General features: G+C 40.1%; 2 protein-coding genes across 5 annotated transcripts; one reads left to right on the forward strand and one right to left on the reverse strand.

Annotated features, from left to right (window-relative positions):
• The first annotated feature begins 155 nt into the window (after positions 1-155).
• atp1b4 (ATPase Na+/K+ transporting subunit beta 4) lies at positions 156-5,918 on the forward strand. Of its 2 annotated transcripts, XM_020593471.1 has the most exons (10): positions 156-224; positions 695-747; positions 925-993; positions 1,599-1,815; positions 3,341-3,469; positions 3,586-3,690; positions 4,042-4,241; positions 4,691-4,747; positions 4,871-4,963; positions 5,065-5,918. In XM_020593471.1, exons 3-10 carry the CDS (start codon positions 928-930, stop codon positions 5,224-5,226), a joined length of 1,029 nt encoding a protein of 342 aa, XP_020449127.1. In that variant the 5' UTR covers positions 156-224; positions 695-747; positions 925-927; the 3' UTR covers positions 5,227-5,918. The 2 variants fall into 2 exon arrangements, with proteins under 2 accessions (XP_020449127.1, XP_020449118.1); XM_020593462.1 differs by lacking the exon at positions 156-224 and having other exon boundaries at positions 569-747.
• Positions 5,919-6,826: 908 nt separating this feature from the next.
• On the reverse strand, positions 6,827-18,541 carry lamp2 (lysosomal-associated membrane protein 2). 3 transcript variants are annotated; one of them, XM_020590858.1, is made up of 9 exons: positions 18,309-18,539; positions 16,009-16,124; positions 15,017-15,227; positions 14,763-14,924; positions 14,481-14,683; positions 14,273-14,392; positions 13,244-13,292; positions 12,984-13,148; positions 6,827-8,052 (listed from the first exon to the last, which is right to left on the reverse strand). In XM_020590858.1, the coding sequence occupies exons 1-9, from the start codon at positions 18,352-18,354 to the stop codon at positions 7,910-7,912; spliced, it is 1,215 nt and encodes a 404-aa protein (XP_020446514.1). In that variant the 5' UTR covers positions 18,355-18,539; the 3' UTR covers positions 6,827-7,909. The 3 variants fall into 3 exon arrangements, with proteins under 3 accessions (XP_020446514.1, XP_020446521.1, XP_020446529.1); XM_020590865.1 differs by lacking the exon at positions 6,827-8,052 and adding an exon at positions 8,838-9,166 and having other exon boundaries at positions 18,309-18,541; XM_020590873.1 differs by lacking the exon at positions 6,827-8,052 and adding an exon at positions 9,362-11,760 and having other exon boundaries at positions 18,309-18,536.
• Between the last annotated feature and the right edge of the window lie 145 nt (positions 18,542-18,686).

Below are 18,686 nucleotides of genomic sequence, written 5' to 3' on the forward strand. Positions count from 1 at the left end.
CACAAGTGTACTGCCAGAAAGAGAGAAAACAGAGAGAGTGCTAGAGAACACACACACACACACACACACACACACACACACACACACACTTTTACAAGGGGTAACAGGGTTACGTGACCAGAGTACAGATTGGACCGGGGATGAGGATTACTTGAACTTCAGCAGAGGAGAATTCATGACAAGCAGTTGCTGCAAGAATATGTCGAGATGGCGTAACTGAATTGGTATCCATGCATGTGCACAGTTCCTAATGACTGATATTTAATTTCTGATGATTTTGTCTCATGTTAGAAAAAGTTCCGATCAATAATAATATTAATGATAGAATAATAATAGACAAACACGAATGCACGTACAGTATGCAGCCAGGCAGTGATAGACAACGGTGTCTTGTGTGGGGATAAGCTATAAATATTGTGTTCAGGCTTTGCTTCAGTCTTAGCCCAGCGTAGCGGAGAATGGCTGCTGGTGTGCGTGTACAGAATACAGTGCTGTGATCCAGGCCGCTGACAAAACGTCTCCAAAAAAAAAAGCACTTCGTATCCCACCCCCAGTCCTTCTCTGCCCACCGTTCATTCACTATGATGCGCGTCTAGCTGAAGGAGGGTCTCCACACTCGGTCCCCTCTCTACAGACCTAAAACTTTCTCATGAAATCCTCCAGCACTTTTTGACAAATACTTTTTTTTCTCTAGGAATCAAGACGGTGTTTTGTTATATTAACCTTCGTTTTTAAAGAACACTTAAGGTATGTGAAATGTTTCATTGAAATACAGCTACAAGGGCCATTTCTTGTGTCTGATTCTTCAGATTGCTCGGCATTGTTGTAAAAAGTACAGACAAAGTATGCAGATGTAAAGATGTGTCTTTTTTAATGGAATGGTAGATGTGCTCAGTTTAACAAGTACCCTTTGTGTATGTGAAGAGCATGGAGTCCGGTTCCACAGAAGGAGTAGCTGAAGAGACGCTGGTTAAAAATCATCCACCAAGTCCTGTAAGTGCTGTCATTAAATATAAAGAATGACTTTTTTAATCGCTTAATGAAGCAGATGCAGCATTTGAGGCATTCTTTGTACACTGATTCTTTTTTTTTTTACTGCACAGCTATTAACTCAATGATCAAGTGGTTTAATAGCATTTTAAATATTTAAGCAGATTCACTTAAAGGCCAAGCTTTCACAAATGAAGTGATTCTGAATGCTGCTCAAGTGTCCTGTGGTTCCTTTGGGATCTGTGTGTCCTGGTCTGTGGATGCTGAGAGCCAGTGGGTAACATCTGGCTGTCAGAGTGACCCTTCAGCTCTGCTGTCTGCAGCTGCTGCTCCAAGCAGGAGGGTCTACTCACAGGAGGTCAGCTCTCCCAGCGAGTGCCAGAAAGGTCACCAGCAAGTTTATAATTTGCAGAAACAGAGGACAGGAACAGCAGTGTGATGCTCATGCAGAGCACTCTCTGGCAGTTTATGTTATCGGTCATACTCGGATCAGAAGGCATGCCATTTTTTCCTGCAGCGATTTGAAAAGAAAATAGGTTGACTGCAGAACTTAGCAGTTGATAATGTGTGGTGAGGACTTTTTCTCTTCTTCTTCTTCTTTCCACCAGCCTCACAAAGTGATACTCAAACATGGCCAAGAGTTGGAGGAAGAGCAGGAGGAGTTGGCCGAGCACCAGCCTCTAGAGCAGGAAGACCTGAACTTTGAGAGATGGAAGCGCAGGCCGTTACCCAAGAGGACGCTCCACCAGAAAATAGACGACTTGAAGAAATACCTGTGGAATGCAGAGACCAATGAATTCATGGGTCGCTCTGGAAAGAGCTGGAGTGAGTTGATGAACAAAAAGAGGTTCTGTGCTGATTGAGTATGGGGAGGGGTGTTTAGGTTATTGCAAAAGTACTTCATTTTTTCTGCATGTGTTCAGTAATTACAGACCCAATACTGTGCATTACAGCTCAATAATCTTAAGTAAGTTTAAGAGTAGATGTGGTGTTTGAATATCTTTAAAAGATGCACTCAGGGATAGTTTAAGGGGTGAGAAATGTCTTTCCAGTCCACTGACTCTACTCACTGTGCTGTGAGTGTGTGTGGGAGTGTATGTGTGTCCTCATGCTCAATGTTTACATAGGTGCATGGACAATCTAGAGTGTCCCGACAAAAACAGACTGCCTGGGGACATGTTCTCAGCAGGAGTGCGCTGTTCTGGGCCTCGCATTGGCCAGTAATCACATTCCTCTACATCTTACCATGCTCTCCACAGCCTCTTTCCCAAAGCCTAAGCGACCTCATTGCTGAACTTAATATGCGTATGGCCCCTCAGTTGCAGCGACACACTTAGAGATGCTCACGTCTGGTTTTTTCCACAGAGCACACTGCCAAATCGAGCTATGGTGCAGGCGGACTTTTTTGGCAGAGGCAACTGACTGGACGAGTTTGTTGAGTCAATGATGATGGAGCAGCCTCTTGGTATTCCTGGGAAGTTGCTCAGTGACACTATAGACCCCCCCCCTCCCTCAGCTTCACAGAACACAATAGCCAACATGATCCGACTAAGTGTAGAGAGGCTATCCAAGGAAAGTGTGTGTTACTTGCTGCAGCCGCTGGATCCCAGGCAGGGCTAAGAGCTCATTTCAACTACATAACCAGTGTGTGCACACTTGTGGAGGAGAGGGGCCCATGTGCCTGCTGAAGAAAGGCCCAGAGTTGAAATCTGTGTTGTGTGTCCTGTGAGATGAGTGTGTAACAGGGGACACAATACCAAAGTGGCGTGATTGGAGCTCCTTGGAGCTGGCCGGTCCTCTATGACTGCAAAAGACCTTCACTACGATGGCAACCGGAGGTTCACAGTGTTCCTGAGTGAAAGGACAGCTGGGAGAATTCTCACTGAGCTCAAACAGAAAGGCCTTTGTGGCTCAGAGGACGCAAGGCTGGCTGTAGCAAGTCCTCTGTGAAATTGCCCCCCACAGCAAAAGCCATTTATTTTAGGGCACGTTTAACTTGGTTAGTTGCTAATGGGCTGTTAATTGAAAATTTGGATTTCTTTGTTACTGGGTTCTCACATGAGCTCAGTACAGCACAAAATTATTTGAGTTATTTGCAGGTCCAGACATAAGAGTTCAGTGCTTTTGAATGAGTAGACAGAGTAGTCATTTTCCTGATCGAGGGCAGTGGCTGGAGTCCTGACAGATCACACAGTCTGAACAAAACTACATTTTTCATGGTTCATTATTTTTCACCAGTGAGAACAGTGATATACTTTTTGTTGCGTAGTGTGTTATTCAAGCCACTTTTACACAGATACTGCATCAGATATATTCTCCCTAATGACTCCTTTTTTCACCCCTCTTTCAGGCCTCATCCTGCTCTTCTATGCTGCACTTTATGTGTTTCTTGCAGCCATGTTTGGCGGCTGTATTTTTTGCCTCATGTGGTCTATTAGTCCCTACCATCCAACCTATAATGATAGAGTGATGCCACCAGGTAAATATACCCCCAACCACACACCGCTCCTGTTTCTCTCAGCTCAGCTGTCCTTCTCTCTGTTGCTTCTACGCGAGTCTCAGCACAGTTGACTGTCTCTGGGTCTCCGCTGGCAGGTATGACGATGGCTCCACACCTAGAAGGCCACGACATCGCCTTTAATGCTTCTGATCGCAAATCCTGGAAGAAGTATGCCAGGTCTATGGAGGAATATCTAAGACGTGAGTCAGTAGTGATAGTGGGAAATCCTATTAAAGTTGGAGGGTCTGATGAGATTGATGAATCTGTTTAAACTGAATCAGGCTTGCTATGAGTTAATCCTCATCTGCACTACCTTTGTCCCCTTTTTCCATTTAGTTCTTGCAGGGCATGCTGGGAAGGGAAGCCTCTTTGTAGGCAGAGTGCAACATTCAATGCTGTGGGGTTTTTTTTCACAGCCCCCCTTTTGTCAAGCTTCCTTAATCAGCGGACTGAGCCTGGCAGGGCATTGCTCTTTCAAAGGTTTATTTATGCCCTCCTCTCATTCTTCCTTCCTCCTTCACTGCTTTTTTCTCCCTGCTCTCTATTTTCAGCGTATAACGATGCCGTTCAGGAGAGGAAGAATATTCGCTGCTCACAAGACAGATACTTCATGCAGGACGACTTGGAGGAGAGTGCAGAGCGGAAAGCTTGTCAGTTTAAGAGGTCCTGGTTGGGGGACTGTTCAGGGCTACAGGACCCCCACTATGGCTATTCTCAAGGAAAGCCATGCGTCCTCTTTCGAATGAACCGGGTAAGACACCAAAACAAATAATTATGCATATTGGCACACAAAAAATCACAAAGGGGGAACATAAAACAGCAGGTACAAAGTGTGTTACTGTACTGTTAAAGCTCTCATTTTCTTCAGTGAGTGACATCTTGTGGCTATTTTGGGGATAGGATAAAGATGCACCAAGCCATTTCTGCACTGTTTGTATTTGTAAACATTTTGAATGGTAACTTTATGTAAAATTGCTGAAGAAGGTGGATCCAAGTTTAAATAGCACACGAAGGACAAAGAGAGACTGCTATGAAAGTTGAATTGGTGCAATATTTCATTCTTCAAAGTCTTTGTCAGGCAAACATCCATTATCGTTCGGTTTGAAGACATGACAAAATAAAGAACCAGAATAGCATTGAAAAGTACTTATTTTTTGTTTGTATGATGACACTTGTTTCTCTGTCCTTACTCTCCAATAGATTCTTGGTTACTTACCAGGCCAAGGAAAACCAATAAATGTGACTTGTGGAGTTAGGGTACAGTAACCATCAACACCTTTACTTATAATTTTATGTCAGTAATAAGCAACATGTCTGAAAATGTCTTAATTGTGTTACGCAAGTAAATGTGACTCAAACTATAATGCTTTCCTCTTTCAGAGGGGACCACCAGAAGCCTTGGGAGAAATCCAGTTTTTTCCTAAAAGTACTTTTGAGCTGAAATACTACCCTTACTATGGGAAGCTCAGACATGTGAGTACGAGTTTCACTGTGGATAACCTTTGTGCCATGTGCACAATTTTATGTCTAAATAAAGTCTGTCAGTTCTTAATCTTTTGTCTCTTCTGTCCAAGGTAAATTACTCTTCACCGGTGGTGGCTGTGCAGTTTCTAGGAGTGCAGTCCGACACTCACATCCAAGTACAGTGCAAACTGAATGGAAAGGGCATCATTAATGATTCACCCACTGACCGCTACCTGGGCAGTGTGACCTTCTCCTTAGAGGTCGGAGCCTAAGGCAGACATCACCGCCAGCAGGATGATCCCATGACAACGAGGCAGGAAAATGTACAAGAAAAAAATTTTGTTGAACCATTATTTTCCATTAAATATGTACTTTCTCTCTGTCCAAGTCTTTTGCTCTTAAAATTCCTCAAGAAGTAGATATTTTCTCTCTGTTTCTGCTGTATCTTTGTACCTTGAGCGTGCTACTGCCATCTGCACCCACAACAGTGCTGAGCACAGGACGAGTGTGTAGAGCGAGTTATAAATTGAATTCTTGATATTTTGTAATGATTAGCAAGATTAATCTAACTAAATTACACTCTTCCCAGTAGTTAGCATTTCTGGCTATGCAAATTCAGTTATGACAAAATATTAGCAGGATATTAGAAATACTGTTTTGTCAGATTGTGGTTCTGTGTGCACATTTTGCATGACAAAAAGTACTAATGTGTTCTGAATTATATTTTTCAAACATGTATATTGTAAGAAGTCAATGAAGTGCCATGCAAACACAGAGCAGAACTTGTACTGTACTTACACGGTAAAACAAAGACATAAATGACTGCAGTATATTTTTGTTGAATAGAGCAGAACTATACATTTAAGCATCACAAGCCACTTCTTGCCTACTTTTGTAAAAACATTTGCTTCTGAAAATGAAATACACCAGACTGATCAATAAAGTGACATACTGTACTGTGAAATAGTTTGTGAAAGGTCTGTACCATTTTTAAAAACGTAACCATATTGTGATTGAATTAATTCTGCTTGACCTGTACTACTAAACTTGGTATCATTGTTGTATTTATTCTTATTATAGTTCTCATAATAAATACAATGTTCTGTATATACTGTCTTCCATATGGGACTAACAACTTCGCATTACATATCAAAAATAGCTTTCACCACACTTAACCTGTAACAGTAAATTGCCAAAAAATTTTAAAAAAGAAACTTAGGTTCTGTAAATAGACTTAAACGGCCACTGTCACAATGTACAGTATTTTACTAGTTTTGAGAATTTCAAACTGATGACATTTCAGAAACCTGCTGCAGAAAATTTGCAGTAAAAACATTTGAATTTTATATCCACTACATTTATGATTGGTGTTGTCACTCTTAGACGGCATTACCCCTCCCAAGTTAAGTGTACTTGGATTTCTGTTTCCAGAGTTTTGAAAAATGTTCATCACAGTTCTAAAACACTCAATACATACTTTGTGCATGCACAGCCTACATAATTTATGACATTACGAGGAGAGGAAGTGGTTAATATTGCAATTTTTTTTTTTTTCAAGCAACAGAGGAGCTAACGGGTCATCTTCAAATTAGCCTCAGTACTAAGTCAAGTCTGCATTGACGGGTGTGACCTCTGGGTCAACTTGCCTAACTGCATAGCGGTAACAGCTGGAGTGAGAGTCATGCCTCTGTGCACCGTGACAGGTTGTAAAAGTATTTTGTTGATCAAAATCGAACGGACTGTTCCAGCCACAGCAGCAGTGTGAATGTTTACAATCAGCAACCTTTGAGATCAGCGCTGTAACAAGAATCACATGCTGCTGTTGTGCAGCTTTACAATAAAAGCAGAAGACAGTTAAAAGAACAACAGTGATACAAAACAAGACCAAAACTTTATTTAATTTATTCCCCATTTGTGTTAAGCAAGCTCATTGTGTCACATTCTTCATCAGATGGAGACAAGCTTCAGGCAAGCAATTCGGAGGTGCACAACAAAAAGGCACGAAACTGTTGGGGAGAACTGAAGATTATACAAATCAAAAAGGTGTGAAGTGTTACTCATGTTCTTTACACACGAACTGCTTATATTCATACAAAGGGTAGTGCAGAAACCTTTAACTGTTTAATCCCAATGCAGGTTTAAATTTAAACCAGATCTTAAACAGCGGAAATAAGCATGTTAAACTTTAAGTTACATCAGATTATTAGGGGACAACACTAGAAATCACCAAATACTCAACTCATTAGTGTACATTTCAAGAAGCTTTAAATCTCCCTAATAGGAGTGACAAAGATAAACCCAACATCAAATGTAACCAAAAACCGGGTCCCAATGCTGGTAAAGTGTCTTGATAAGTTAGTGTCCCTTTCATCAAGCTACAACTAAGTGACTGTGTGCAATGCTCATCTAGCTGCTAATTCATGTTATCATCCATGTTACATGAAGGTTAAAGATCTATTTAGACTGTAGTGTCTGGTATGTGGATGACAGTGGATCTACTGAATTGGCTTGCTCATACATTCACATCATCAAAAATCAGTGCCATTCATTCTATACAAGAGTAATTTACACATCTACTAGTATAATACAGCACAGAGGCCAGGAGGACTTTGGGGTGGACGGCTACTCTCAGCCATAAATTTAATTTTTAAAACATGCAATCTATAAACAAACGATGCAATAACGATCATAAATGTTTTGGTATTTGATTCAGTCATTGGCATCAAAGCAAAACAAAAGGAAACCATTGGGGTGGTTGCTGGCATAGATTTTAAACTGGGTACAAGAAATAAGCTGAAGGTTATTTTCAGGGAGACGCCACCTCACGGGTAAGGGAAAAAGAGCTGAAACTTTGGACGCTTCTGATGTGCTGATGGCAGGGAGGCAGTTAGGAGGGTGTTTTTAAAGAACAGTAAGGGTTGAAAAGGTTTGAGAGAAAGAAGCAGCTGTGTCGGATTATACGGACTGGTAGCCAGTGCGACTCTTCCTCCGGCCAATCAAGTAAGAAATAAGGACAAGGATGATTAGGAAGCCGAGCGCCACACCCACTGCAATGGGCACCAAAAAGCTCAAATCAGAGTCCAGGAAGCATTCCTCAGCTGACAGAAAGGGGAGACAGAGAGAGCAGATTAGTGATTAAATCAGCAAAAAAACACTAGTCCGGAGGACACCAAGGTTAGAGAAAGAGGAACAGCAGCAAGAAAGACAATCAGAACCTACAAAAAGTAGAATCAAGAATGTAAGTGTAGATTAAAAGGAAGGGTCATAAAATACGCCAAAGGCACAAAAAGATAAATCACTCAAGTAGATAGTTAATATGCTTAAAGAAATAATCATTTTGGGAATTACACCATATGCTTTTTTATGAGAAGACTGACATCACTGTTAAATCTGTCCTTTTAATATGACGCTACAGCCATTAGCTGGTTATCTTGACATAAAGACTGGAAACAGGCAATAGACAGACTAAACAAAACCCAGCTACTCCTAAAACTCTTTAATTAGAAAGCGTACTTCCGTTTTTAAAAGGAGCCAGTTTTTCCCCTTGGCCCAGAGGGACTTCCCGGTGTTGTCACAAAAGCCACACTTGGTACTGCAGGTCACATGAGGCACAATGGCACTAAGATTACTAGAACAGAACGTGGTAAAATCACTTGCAAAAGTTAGTAGTTCTAGCATCAGTGCTAATCCATTCAGTCAAATAAAATAAACTGGCTTTATTAACGAGCCTTACAGGTGCTGGTAGGTGGGTTTTGTTACCTCTGCACACAGCCAGGGTAGCTGTGTCTGTTTCCAGTTTCTGTGCAAAGCCAAGTTAACCGACCCAAGAGTGGCATCATTCTTCTCATGTCAGAAATAAAAATGAGCAAGCTTCCCAAACTCAGAAAGAAATAAAAATGAGCAAGCTTCCCAAAATGTCCCAACTATTCCTTTACAAATGCAGTTAAACAGCTCTAAACATGGCATGGAAACATCAATACAACACAGTTTTCACAATTAGTCAAAAGGCAGCAAGAAAAAACAGGGAGCAATTCACCAAGCATTGAGATTTAAAATGTGGCAAGTTTAACTAGAAAGACTCGTAGCCGGTGGCCATGTTTCTCTTTCTCCCGATGAAATAGGCCAGCAGAACGACAAGAATGAGAGCAAGCAGGCCAACTCCGACAGCTATGGGAACAATGTAGCTCTCTGCATCGGCCTGGCAATCCTCAGCTAGACAAGAGTGAAGAGAGCAGAGAAGTGAGTGTCTTATAGGTTGAACAGAAGACAGAGAGGAAAAAAGTTTTGATGAATGGATAATGCGAAAGCAGCAGGAAAAGTAGCAGCCTGCTAACCATGTTTTCAGTGTATGCACAACAGACTTTAGTAAATTCAATTCACTTTTACAAAGAAACATTTAATCAAGTATCCAGGACAGCAAAGCGTTTATTTCAATAAATTGTAAAATACTAAAAAGTCTAGCAGTTGACAATATTAAATCCACTTTATTATAACAGCAAGAAAACGGAAATGAAAGTCACTCATATCCACAAAACACACACTGACTTTTGACAAGACGGTTTTGCAACACAATTTCCCCTTGTTGAACGTGTGCGCGCTCACAATGTTCCCACCTACTGAAGAGGATTTACATCATAACCCAAATGATACCAAGTAATCAAGTGTCCTAACAGTATTAAGTCAATGTAGAAAACAGAATGGTAATGAGCAAAGCACATCAGTCATGTTGAGGACAGGGAACATTAGCAGTGAGATACATAAACAATGCTGTACTGCAAAACCATCTTTATAATTAAGGCAACCAAGTTTGTACAAAGCTGAGACACACCAGACAGCAACAATCACAAAACCCAGATTTGATTCAGAGCGATTATTCATATACAAGTTCAATGTCCTGGGAAAGCCAGTTTTATAAGCATCTAAAAAGTGAAGGATTCATATTCAGTGGAGTTCATTGTCTGCAAGTTAAAGTACACAGCACTCTGCTAGAATTAAGCAACAATACACAGCAACTTCCATGTGCCACCCTGGCTTTCTACCATTACAAAAACACACATGCTGGGGTTTACCTACATCTCTGACATTGCTTCACTGGAACTTGCACCAATTTCCCCGGACATAAAACTTACTTCAGCTTTGTACAGTTAAGTGACGAGACCTGCATTACAACAAGTTTCCACCAACAGTTCCCTGCACTAATCTGGATTTGCCAATATAAATGTTTGCTTACATTTCCAGGACAGAGTCAAATCTGAGAAAACTACACCCAGAGTCAGATTAGCTGAGTTTTTAAGCTTCCTATTTAACCGAGTCATGAAAGTTGTCTCAGATCTACTCACCAACACTCCCCATCTAAGTTCCTAAAATGTCGAACTCCTCATGAGTAAATACCTCTGATTCTTACAAGTTAGAGAATTGCTTAGGATTTGAAATCAAGTTTTCAGGGCCTTGAACATGCCCTGATCCAGCTACAGCCCTCAAGCCAATCCCAGACCTATATGCAGATGACAAATATGACAACTCGCAGCATAAAGCAAAATATAAAGATGGTCTTTGTGCATTTATATGTAAATATCTTTGTTCCAGACTTCTCTGTGCTCAAAGTCAATAGCTACACAATAGTTCTATCCCTTTTGTAAACATAATGCTAAAGTTAAACCTGTAAGAAAGCAACAGTTGTCCTTTATTAGATTTATTCTCCAACTGGAACATGTGCAAATGTAACAGATCTTTTAAACAGCAGACATTTTGACATGGTATCACAGGAAAAGCACAGGCATAATTAACAAGGGCTTCATCTAATTTTAATCAGTTCTAGGTCCTTTAAATTGAAATGCAAATGGGTCATTAGTTCCACCTGGGCTTTTACAGCTGACATATGTCGAAACGTCTCCTATAAATAAAGGGTCTAGTAGAATTTATACAACAAATCTGATTTGACATTCTTAATCTGTTTGGAGCAACAAAAATCAGGACAATAACTGCCACATTTCTCCTGCTCTACAGGGGCTAAAGCACATCTTCTGACAACTTTGCAAATGGAGCAGACTTTTCTTTTTAAAGAAGTTTCTAGGAACAAAGAAAGCTGGCTGACCATCTTTGCTGTTTAAAGGCTGGGAAAAAAAAAATCTGTCTTAATGTAAATAATTATGGGAATGAAAAGTCAAACCACAACATGAGTAAAAACCAAAATGTGCATAAAGATTAAATAATGACCAAAGCAAACAAAAGGTCTGCAGAGCAAATGCAAGATCCTGCCACAACAAGCTGAAAACTGTCACATCTTCTGCTAAAAGTGTAAAAAATTTGTGAAATGATTTTGTAAATGTGCAAGTGCACAACAAAAAGAGACAAGACATCCAGAAAACAAACATACATTATGGGTAGTCAAGTTTGGTCCTTGAGGGAAAAAAAAAAAAAATTGCTCAAATGGATTGGTACGCATCTTACTGTATAACCTCTTTAAAAGAACTACAATTCAGAAATATGCAATTCCTGTCTCATAATGACCAATGACATCAATACCAAAAGACAGTAACACCTACTTTGACAGTTATCCTACAAGCTTTATTTTAACGCTCGAATATTTAAGTTATTTGCCAATTGATCACCTTGCATGAAACCCAAGGACCAGGCTTGGGAGCCCAGTGATATTTCTGGTCTGAATTAGAGTGTTTGATATCCAGCATATGTCTTTCTTCGACCAATCACGTAAGCGATCACTACAATCAAAATCAAGCCAGCCAGTGCAGCGCCAACAACGATTGGGATTAAGATGCTGGTGTCATCCATTGAACATTCATGGGCTGCAGATAAAGAGAAAGTCAGTCAGCAGGTGGGAGACATCCTGAGATGCAATATATATAAAAAAAAAAAAAAAAAAAAAAAAAACACACACACAACCCACTGTCTGTCCAACTGTGCCAAAATACAACAATTGTCTGTACTGTTACACATCACCATGCCCGTTTGTACATCTTTGGCATAACAAAATGACAGTAGATGGCATGTCAGACAAATGAACAGGTTCTGTAGGAGGAACTTAAACATGTCCGAAGTGACCAGGAAGAGGAATGATAACTAGAATTCCTCTTCAAAAAGTGGAGCCCGAGATGGACTTGATTAGAAATAGTATCGTCTCTTTCAAGGATTTAACGCAGTGGGTCCTAAACCCCTTCAAAGATTTGAGGGGGTCACAAAATTGTCTTCCAATTTCTGGTGAAAGACTGGTTGCTTAAATCTCTTCAGACCACAAAAATCCTTCACAACTTATGATGAGAAGTCATGAGAAGATGGCACTCCATTATAAGGAGCAGTAACCCATAAAGTCAGTTTTCTCTTGGTTGACAGGTTAATAGAAAACTGCATTAGTTGTAACTACATCTGGATGGCAGCAAGCTGCAATACATTTTCTGGCTCCAAATATACAATATCAGTGATACCGGCCACTTTTAAATTGTCTTGCAGTGCAAAGATAAGGGGTTACTTGGATTTGATAATGATCATTTACTGAATCAGGTGTTTTACATCAGGGCCTGGTGATGGAATTATGTGTCAGACAAACAGGAACAGGTGTCACCTGGTTTTTATTTTGAGATTTAAAATGTACTCTTCCTCAAACCTTCCCTTAGTACGTTTCTTAAAACCGTCCAAGGTGTGGCCGCACAGTACACCTTGTACTTAAAAACAGTGCAGTGTTTTAGTAGAGTTCAAATTCTATTAATCATTTGACAATGTAAATTTACCTTAAAACATGCTTAAAGCATTTATACATTTAATTTCCTGACTAGTTAAGCCAAGATGTGGCTGTCTTGTGGGGATTGTCAAATGGAATTTTTTTTTTTTTTTTAACCATAAATGTACCAAAATTCTCAACAGATACTCCATCCTAGCAGTGGCACAGACTAACCATACAATCCATGTGATATGACAAAACCCATCTTCCTCATTTTGTTCTATACAACAAACCCAGTTTTATCAGGACCCAGTGAGTAGGGATGTGTTGGTTTAAAGAGAAAGCGTAACATACCTGTACTGAAAGCACTGTTCTTGACTCCAAAGGGCTGCACTTGTAGGTTGAAGGTGTAAAGGCTGAGCAAGTCAGTGATGGTGTAGTTCTGCTCCTTGTTACACATGTACGAGCTGCCGAGAGATGCCTCCCAAAGACTCAGATTGGTGTTTCCCTCAGAAAAACCTTTAAATAAAACCACACAGACAAAAAGCCTGTATTAGCTTGCTTCTCAATGCAGTGCCTGAGGTTATGTAGCTAGGTGTGATTCTTCTAGTTACCAGAGTTTGTAGTGAAGTTGAGTGCATGTAGGTGGAATTTCTGAGAGTCCTGTTAAGAGAAAAGGAGAAGTTAGTTAACAGAAAATATGAATCCAAACAAGTTATTTTAAACAAAATTGAAAAACTTCAAACATGCTTTCATAGGGCCATAATGGGCTACAGAGTGCACGATGATGGGCAAAATGGCAATTTTATACACTTAGTTACACAAAGAGGGCAGCACGGTGGCGCAGTGGTTAGCACCGTTGCCTCACAGCGAGAAGGTTCTGGGTTCGGGCCCCACCGGGACCTTTCTGTGTGTTCTCCCCGTGCTTGCGTGGGTTCTCTCCGGGTACTCCGGCTTCCTCCCACAGTCCAAAGACATGCAGCTTAGGTTGAGTGGTGTCTCTAAATTGCCCATAGGAGTGCGTGTGTGTGGTTGTTCGTCTCTATGTTAGCGACCCGTCCAGGGTGTACCCCCCCCCCCGTGACCCCGTTCAGGGACTAAGCGGTAGAAAATGAATGAATGAATGGTTACACAAAGAGTGCAGAAAAAAGAAGGGGTCAAACCATTCAGGGGGTACTAAAATTAATGGATATGTGATTTAAATGTTCAGCTACTGTTGTTCTGAGTTGTGTTAATATGAATGCAATCTTCAATGTATTAAAGAACAGTGTGTGTACACATCTAGAGAGAGCGAGCAATGAGATTCAACCAGGAGCTCATGAGGATTCACATGAGCAATGGATAAAAACCAGTGTGTTTATCCTCCCCCAGTGAATTACAACCATGAACAATGGATAAAAACCAGTGTGTTTATCCTCCCCCAGTGAAATACTACTGAAACTTTCCACAAAATCATCCCATGTATGAAGTGAATGGGTACTCTATTCAGTCTGATAGGGCAGTACAGGTAAAGACTAAAGTAGTTTGGGAACCACTGATCTAATGAACACAGCATTAGATCCCCCCCCCAAATCTTATCAAAACGTGGGACATAACCCCATGTGTCGATCAAATGGATAAAAATGACATTGTTGGGGACTTACACTGGTGAAGACGAATTCGATTCTCGTTGTATTTGATGTCAGCACCAGCTTGCTGCTGTTGACTCCACATGATCCAGACGCGTTGATTTCACTGGGATCAAGGTTCATCTCCTGATATTTCTATGACAGAGAAAAATCAAATCAGTGTGGACTGAAGCATCATCTGGGAAACACGGCCGTAACAGGATTACAGCGTTTATGAATGTACCTTCCCTTGTTTGAAACCGAGCCGCAGGGCAAAGCTGGCCAACAGGCAGGCTGTACTGTTCTTGGACCCGACTTGGTACTTCCCAGTGGTGGGTGTGGGGAGGGTGGGGGTTGGGGTTGTGGTGGGAGTTGCAGTGGTAGTGCTGGTAAAATGAGTGGTAGGAGAAGAAGTGGTTGTGGGTTGATCAGCCCTACAAGATGTTACTGTGAAAAGAGAAAATTGAGCTTCAATAGAAATCAGAAACATTACAACCAGGATATGTCTCACTGCATCTGCACTTACTGTTTTCGGACTTGCTGCCGTTACTGACAAAAGCCTGCATGAGCACATTCCACAGTGTCATATTGACCGATTCAGCTTGGATCATGTCGTTATTCCTGCATGAATAGCAGGTGTCCAAAACTACATTTGTAATCTGGGGATTCACGGTCACAGATACAGTTTCTGAAAGAAATTCAAAGACGTATCAGCATCAGCACAGTACCTGTTGTCCATGTGTATGCATGTTTGTTTCATCTAGGAGGTACATAATTTACCATTTGACAGAGAACGAGGAAAGTAAGCCGAATCACTGAGATTGTAAAAAAAGGTGATGGAGTCTGCCTGGTAGATTGTTCCATTCATGCTGAAGTTCACACTCCAGGAGTTCCCCTCTCCAAAATTAAGCTTCAGTGTTGAGTTTTTGGCATTACACTGACTTCCAGCTGTTGTGGCTTTTTCAGGAAGTCCAAACTTGGTAGTTATGTTCTGAAAGAGAGCAGTGTGTACCCTTATATAAAAAAATCATGTTTAATATATAAATATATGGTTGACAAACAGTTAAAAGTAGACGACCTAAAAACAAAAAACCTTTAGTTATCAGATCATGTAAAAGAAAATCTACCCTCATCCATGGCTAAAAATAAATAAATAAATAAATTCAGGCACTCCATTATATGGTTTATAATAAAATGCCTTTAAAGAATATGGCCTAACACAGTCATTAAAGGCATTTTATTATCCACCATCCAATTGAGTGCCTGAAATGAATCTTTTTCTGCCACATCTTACCCATGGATGAGGGCCATGGTTTGATATTTTTATTCCTTCATTTAACAGCACCAGAGGTGGTGAGGGATTACCTTTCCTTTCAATAATAAAATTTAAAAAAAAGTTTAGAGTTTTAGCTCATGGGACAAATGTACTGATGTTTTCAATTTATGTAAAAACAGCTGCCACATGGCAATCAAATTGTACTGTGTGTTTTCATTGTTCATTTGATGTGCTTAACAAAAAAAAAAGGTACTAATTAATCCTAACAGAAAGTTTAACTCATAAGAAAATGTGTAAATCTATTGTTTCTTGCCCTGTCAAACAGTTTCCCCATCAACTAAAACATGAGCCTTTTAAACAAACGAATACTGACAGTTCCATTAGACAACTAATATGACACTTCCAGTAAATGTAGAAAAATATAAATATATACATGCCAAACAGTCAGCCATGGCAGAACATCTTGCTGTTAGTTTGGCCAAGACCAGACACTTACCATGTTGCTAGGTACCTCATATGAGACTGAGAAGTTGACCGTTAGATTGGCATAGAGGCACAACTTGCCGTCTTTATCTTTGATGTTCACCTCAATGCCATGCGACACCTGGAACGCTGAAAAGAACAAGAAAATTACTCTGTTTTTTAAATCAATAATATAAATATCTAGGGATGCACCAATACCGCTTTTTCAGTCCAAGTACTTTTCGATACAGAGTACTTAATGATGCAATGCTTCTACTATTAAAAAAAAAAAAAAAACACACCACACACAAATATCCAGTCACCATAAACCAGCACTGCCATCATTCCTACTGAATAACATGCAACTGACTTTGTAGGAGTATGACCCTTGGTTATGGTGTAATGAGTTCACAACCCCCTGACCAGAATGTCACAGTTTAGGAGTGCATATTATCACAGTCGACAATTTAAATTTGCACAAGAATCACATGAACCCAAGTTGACTGGACAACACTACTGTAGCAGTCAAAAATGACAAACACTTCAAACTCTGTTTTCAGTGATACTTGATGCAAGTAACCTTTCAATAAACTTAACTTTTCCTGGCTCTGAGAAATTGTATACAAGTTAAGAGAGACCAAGGTCCATTCAAATAATTATATGGTTTTGACAGTATGCATTGTCATCAACTCAGTAACACCTGCCCCAAGGGTAACAAACTTATAAAGCACATGACAAGCATGCAACCTAACAGATGTTAGTGAGCTAGCTATAAAAACAACAACCAAAACTGCATTTTTACTGAAAGGCCAGGTTTGAGAGTGAACATGGGTCAACCTAGACCTCACAATGTCTGGTCAACATTTAGGATAAATCTTTGTATATAGGTGATCATCAAGTTCTAGTGCACACTTTTTTTAATTCACCCCACCTAAAAGAAAGATTTTTATTTTTTTTACAAATTTATTTCTATTGACACTTCTAGGTAAAAAGAAGGGAGTAAACATATTACTTATAATACTTGGCTGCAACACTTCTTGACAACTTTTTTGCAAGCAGGCGAGAGTATGTTAAAGAGATTCATCCGGAGCCAGAACTTAAGTCTGAGATTTTGTCCAGGTACTCATTAGTTCCGTAACAATGTTTCAGTAATATATAAAAAAGATAAAGTCCAGAAAATATGACAAATCACATTGCCTCCTGATTAACGCTGGATGTCGTCTTTAATCTTATGAGCACTAAATACCAAGGCGGCAAAATTTTTGGCGACGCCTATCAGATTGAAGTGTGTGTGATAATGCATGATAAAATATCTGCAGTGGCAACGTAGAGCAGGTGAACTTTCGAGAAAAGCCGTGTAATAAGCAAACTAGCCTTTTTGACAAAGCTAGTAGCTAAACTTATTCACAAAACCGTTAAGTAGCTACGGGTAAACTTAAATAACTAGCAAAGAAATTTTTCAAATTGACACCTTATTGAAAATGTAAATTCAGAATAAAAAAAAATAATTCTACATTGATGGATAATGCCCATTGCTTTTAAGTCAGACATCTATGCATCTTTTAATGTATTTTAAGTCCGTTAGGTTAGCTAGTTTGATAAATCACACGTTGGCTGCACTGTCACGTGCCTAATTACTGGAAACCTCCAGTCGTCGTTGCTAATGCTAACTATTTTAGCCAGTTGTCAAAATGTTGATGCGTTAATGTTGTGCGCAATGCTTTATGCACAATTTTTCCAGCAACATTCATTCTTCCTAAATCATGGGGCTGTGAGGCTAAAGTTATATAGCACCAGACATGACTCAGACGGTCTTTGGTTTTCATCATGTGTTCAAACATATGCTTTCAAAAAGTGTTATTTTACCATTAAGAGCAATACAATATTGAAGCTAGGATGACAGTCAACTTAGCTACTTTTAGGGCACAGTTGTTGTGTGTGGGCACGAAAATATAAACCAACTACTAATTATGTGGACAACTGCATTTTTAACTACATTCGACCGTCTGGCTGTTTCAGTGTTATGTTGTTGACTTAAGTAACAATTAGCAATCAAGCTAACGCTAAGCTACATTAGCAAAACACCACGACTGGACTGCTCTGCGAAAGAACACCTGATGATGGTTTCGCCTTTACGGCCTGTGCACTAAATTCACCCCAAACGAACATATTTAGGTCTATGACATTAAAGACCAACGGAAACTAAGACGTATTATTTTCCGCAGAAGCGCCAGGCCCTATCACAACTTTAATCACCTCACTTCGCAGAAACAGATTGCAATTTTTTTAATCACTTTTTGCAAGTATCTCAAGAACTATTTGTACAATACATACCTATTCCAAAGAAAAGGGATAAAATAAATGGAGCATATCGGGACATGATCGCTTGGTAGTCTGGAGTGTCAAGAACCAGGGGAAAAGACGAAAAACCACGACAGGGACGATCAGTCGTTTGGGATATAGCCGAGCTGCCGCCGACTCTACCAGGAAATGGAAGTCATATGACCAGGGAGCGACGTCTCGATCCAGGCAGAGGCGTGGACTCTCTTAAATTTCATCCCCCATTTAGAGTTAATTATTCCACTCTATTTTATAAGATGGCAAGAATGTGAATATTTACTGGTTTCAAACTAAGAAATGCTTACTAATAGTCTGCTTCCATACGAGACAGTTAAACTGTTTAGAAACCAGTGATTAATAAAAGAAAACCAA

Source organism: Monopterus albus, unplaced genomic scaffold, assembly GCF_001952655.1.
Source record: "Monopterus albus unplaced genomic scaffold, M_albus_1.0 scaffold2.1, whole genome shotgun sequence".
Taxonomy (NCBI): Eukaryota; Metazoa; Chordata; class Actinopteri; order Synbranchiformes; family Synbranchidae; genus Monopterus; species Monopterus albus.

Coding starts and splice junctions, on each gene's coding strand:
- atp1b4 (XM_020593471.1), top strand. CDS start 928: ATGGAGTCCGGTTCCACAGAAGGAGTAGCTGAAGAGACGCTGGTTAAA. Junction 1,816..3,340: donor TCGCTCTGGAAAGAGCTGGA/GTGAGTTGATGA, acceptor CCCCTCTTTCAG/GCCTCATCCTGCTCTTCTAT. Junction 3,691..4,041: donor TATGGAGGAATATCTAAGAC/GTGAGTCAGTAG, acceptor CTCTATTTTCAG/CGTATAACGATGCCGTTCAG.
- lamp2 (XM_020590858.1), bottom strand. CDS start 18,354: ATGTCCCGATATGCTCCATTTATTTTATCCCTTTTCTTTGGAATAG. Junction 15,228..16,008: donor ATGAGGTACCTAGCAACATG/GTAAGTGTCTGG, acceptor GCTCTCTTTCAG/AACATAACTACCAAGTTTGG. Junction 13,149..13,243: donor CAACTTCACTACAAACTCTG/GTAACTAGAAGA, acceptor TTTTATTTAAAG/GTTTTTCTGAGGGAAACACC.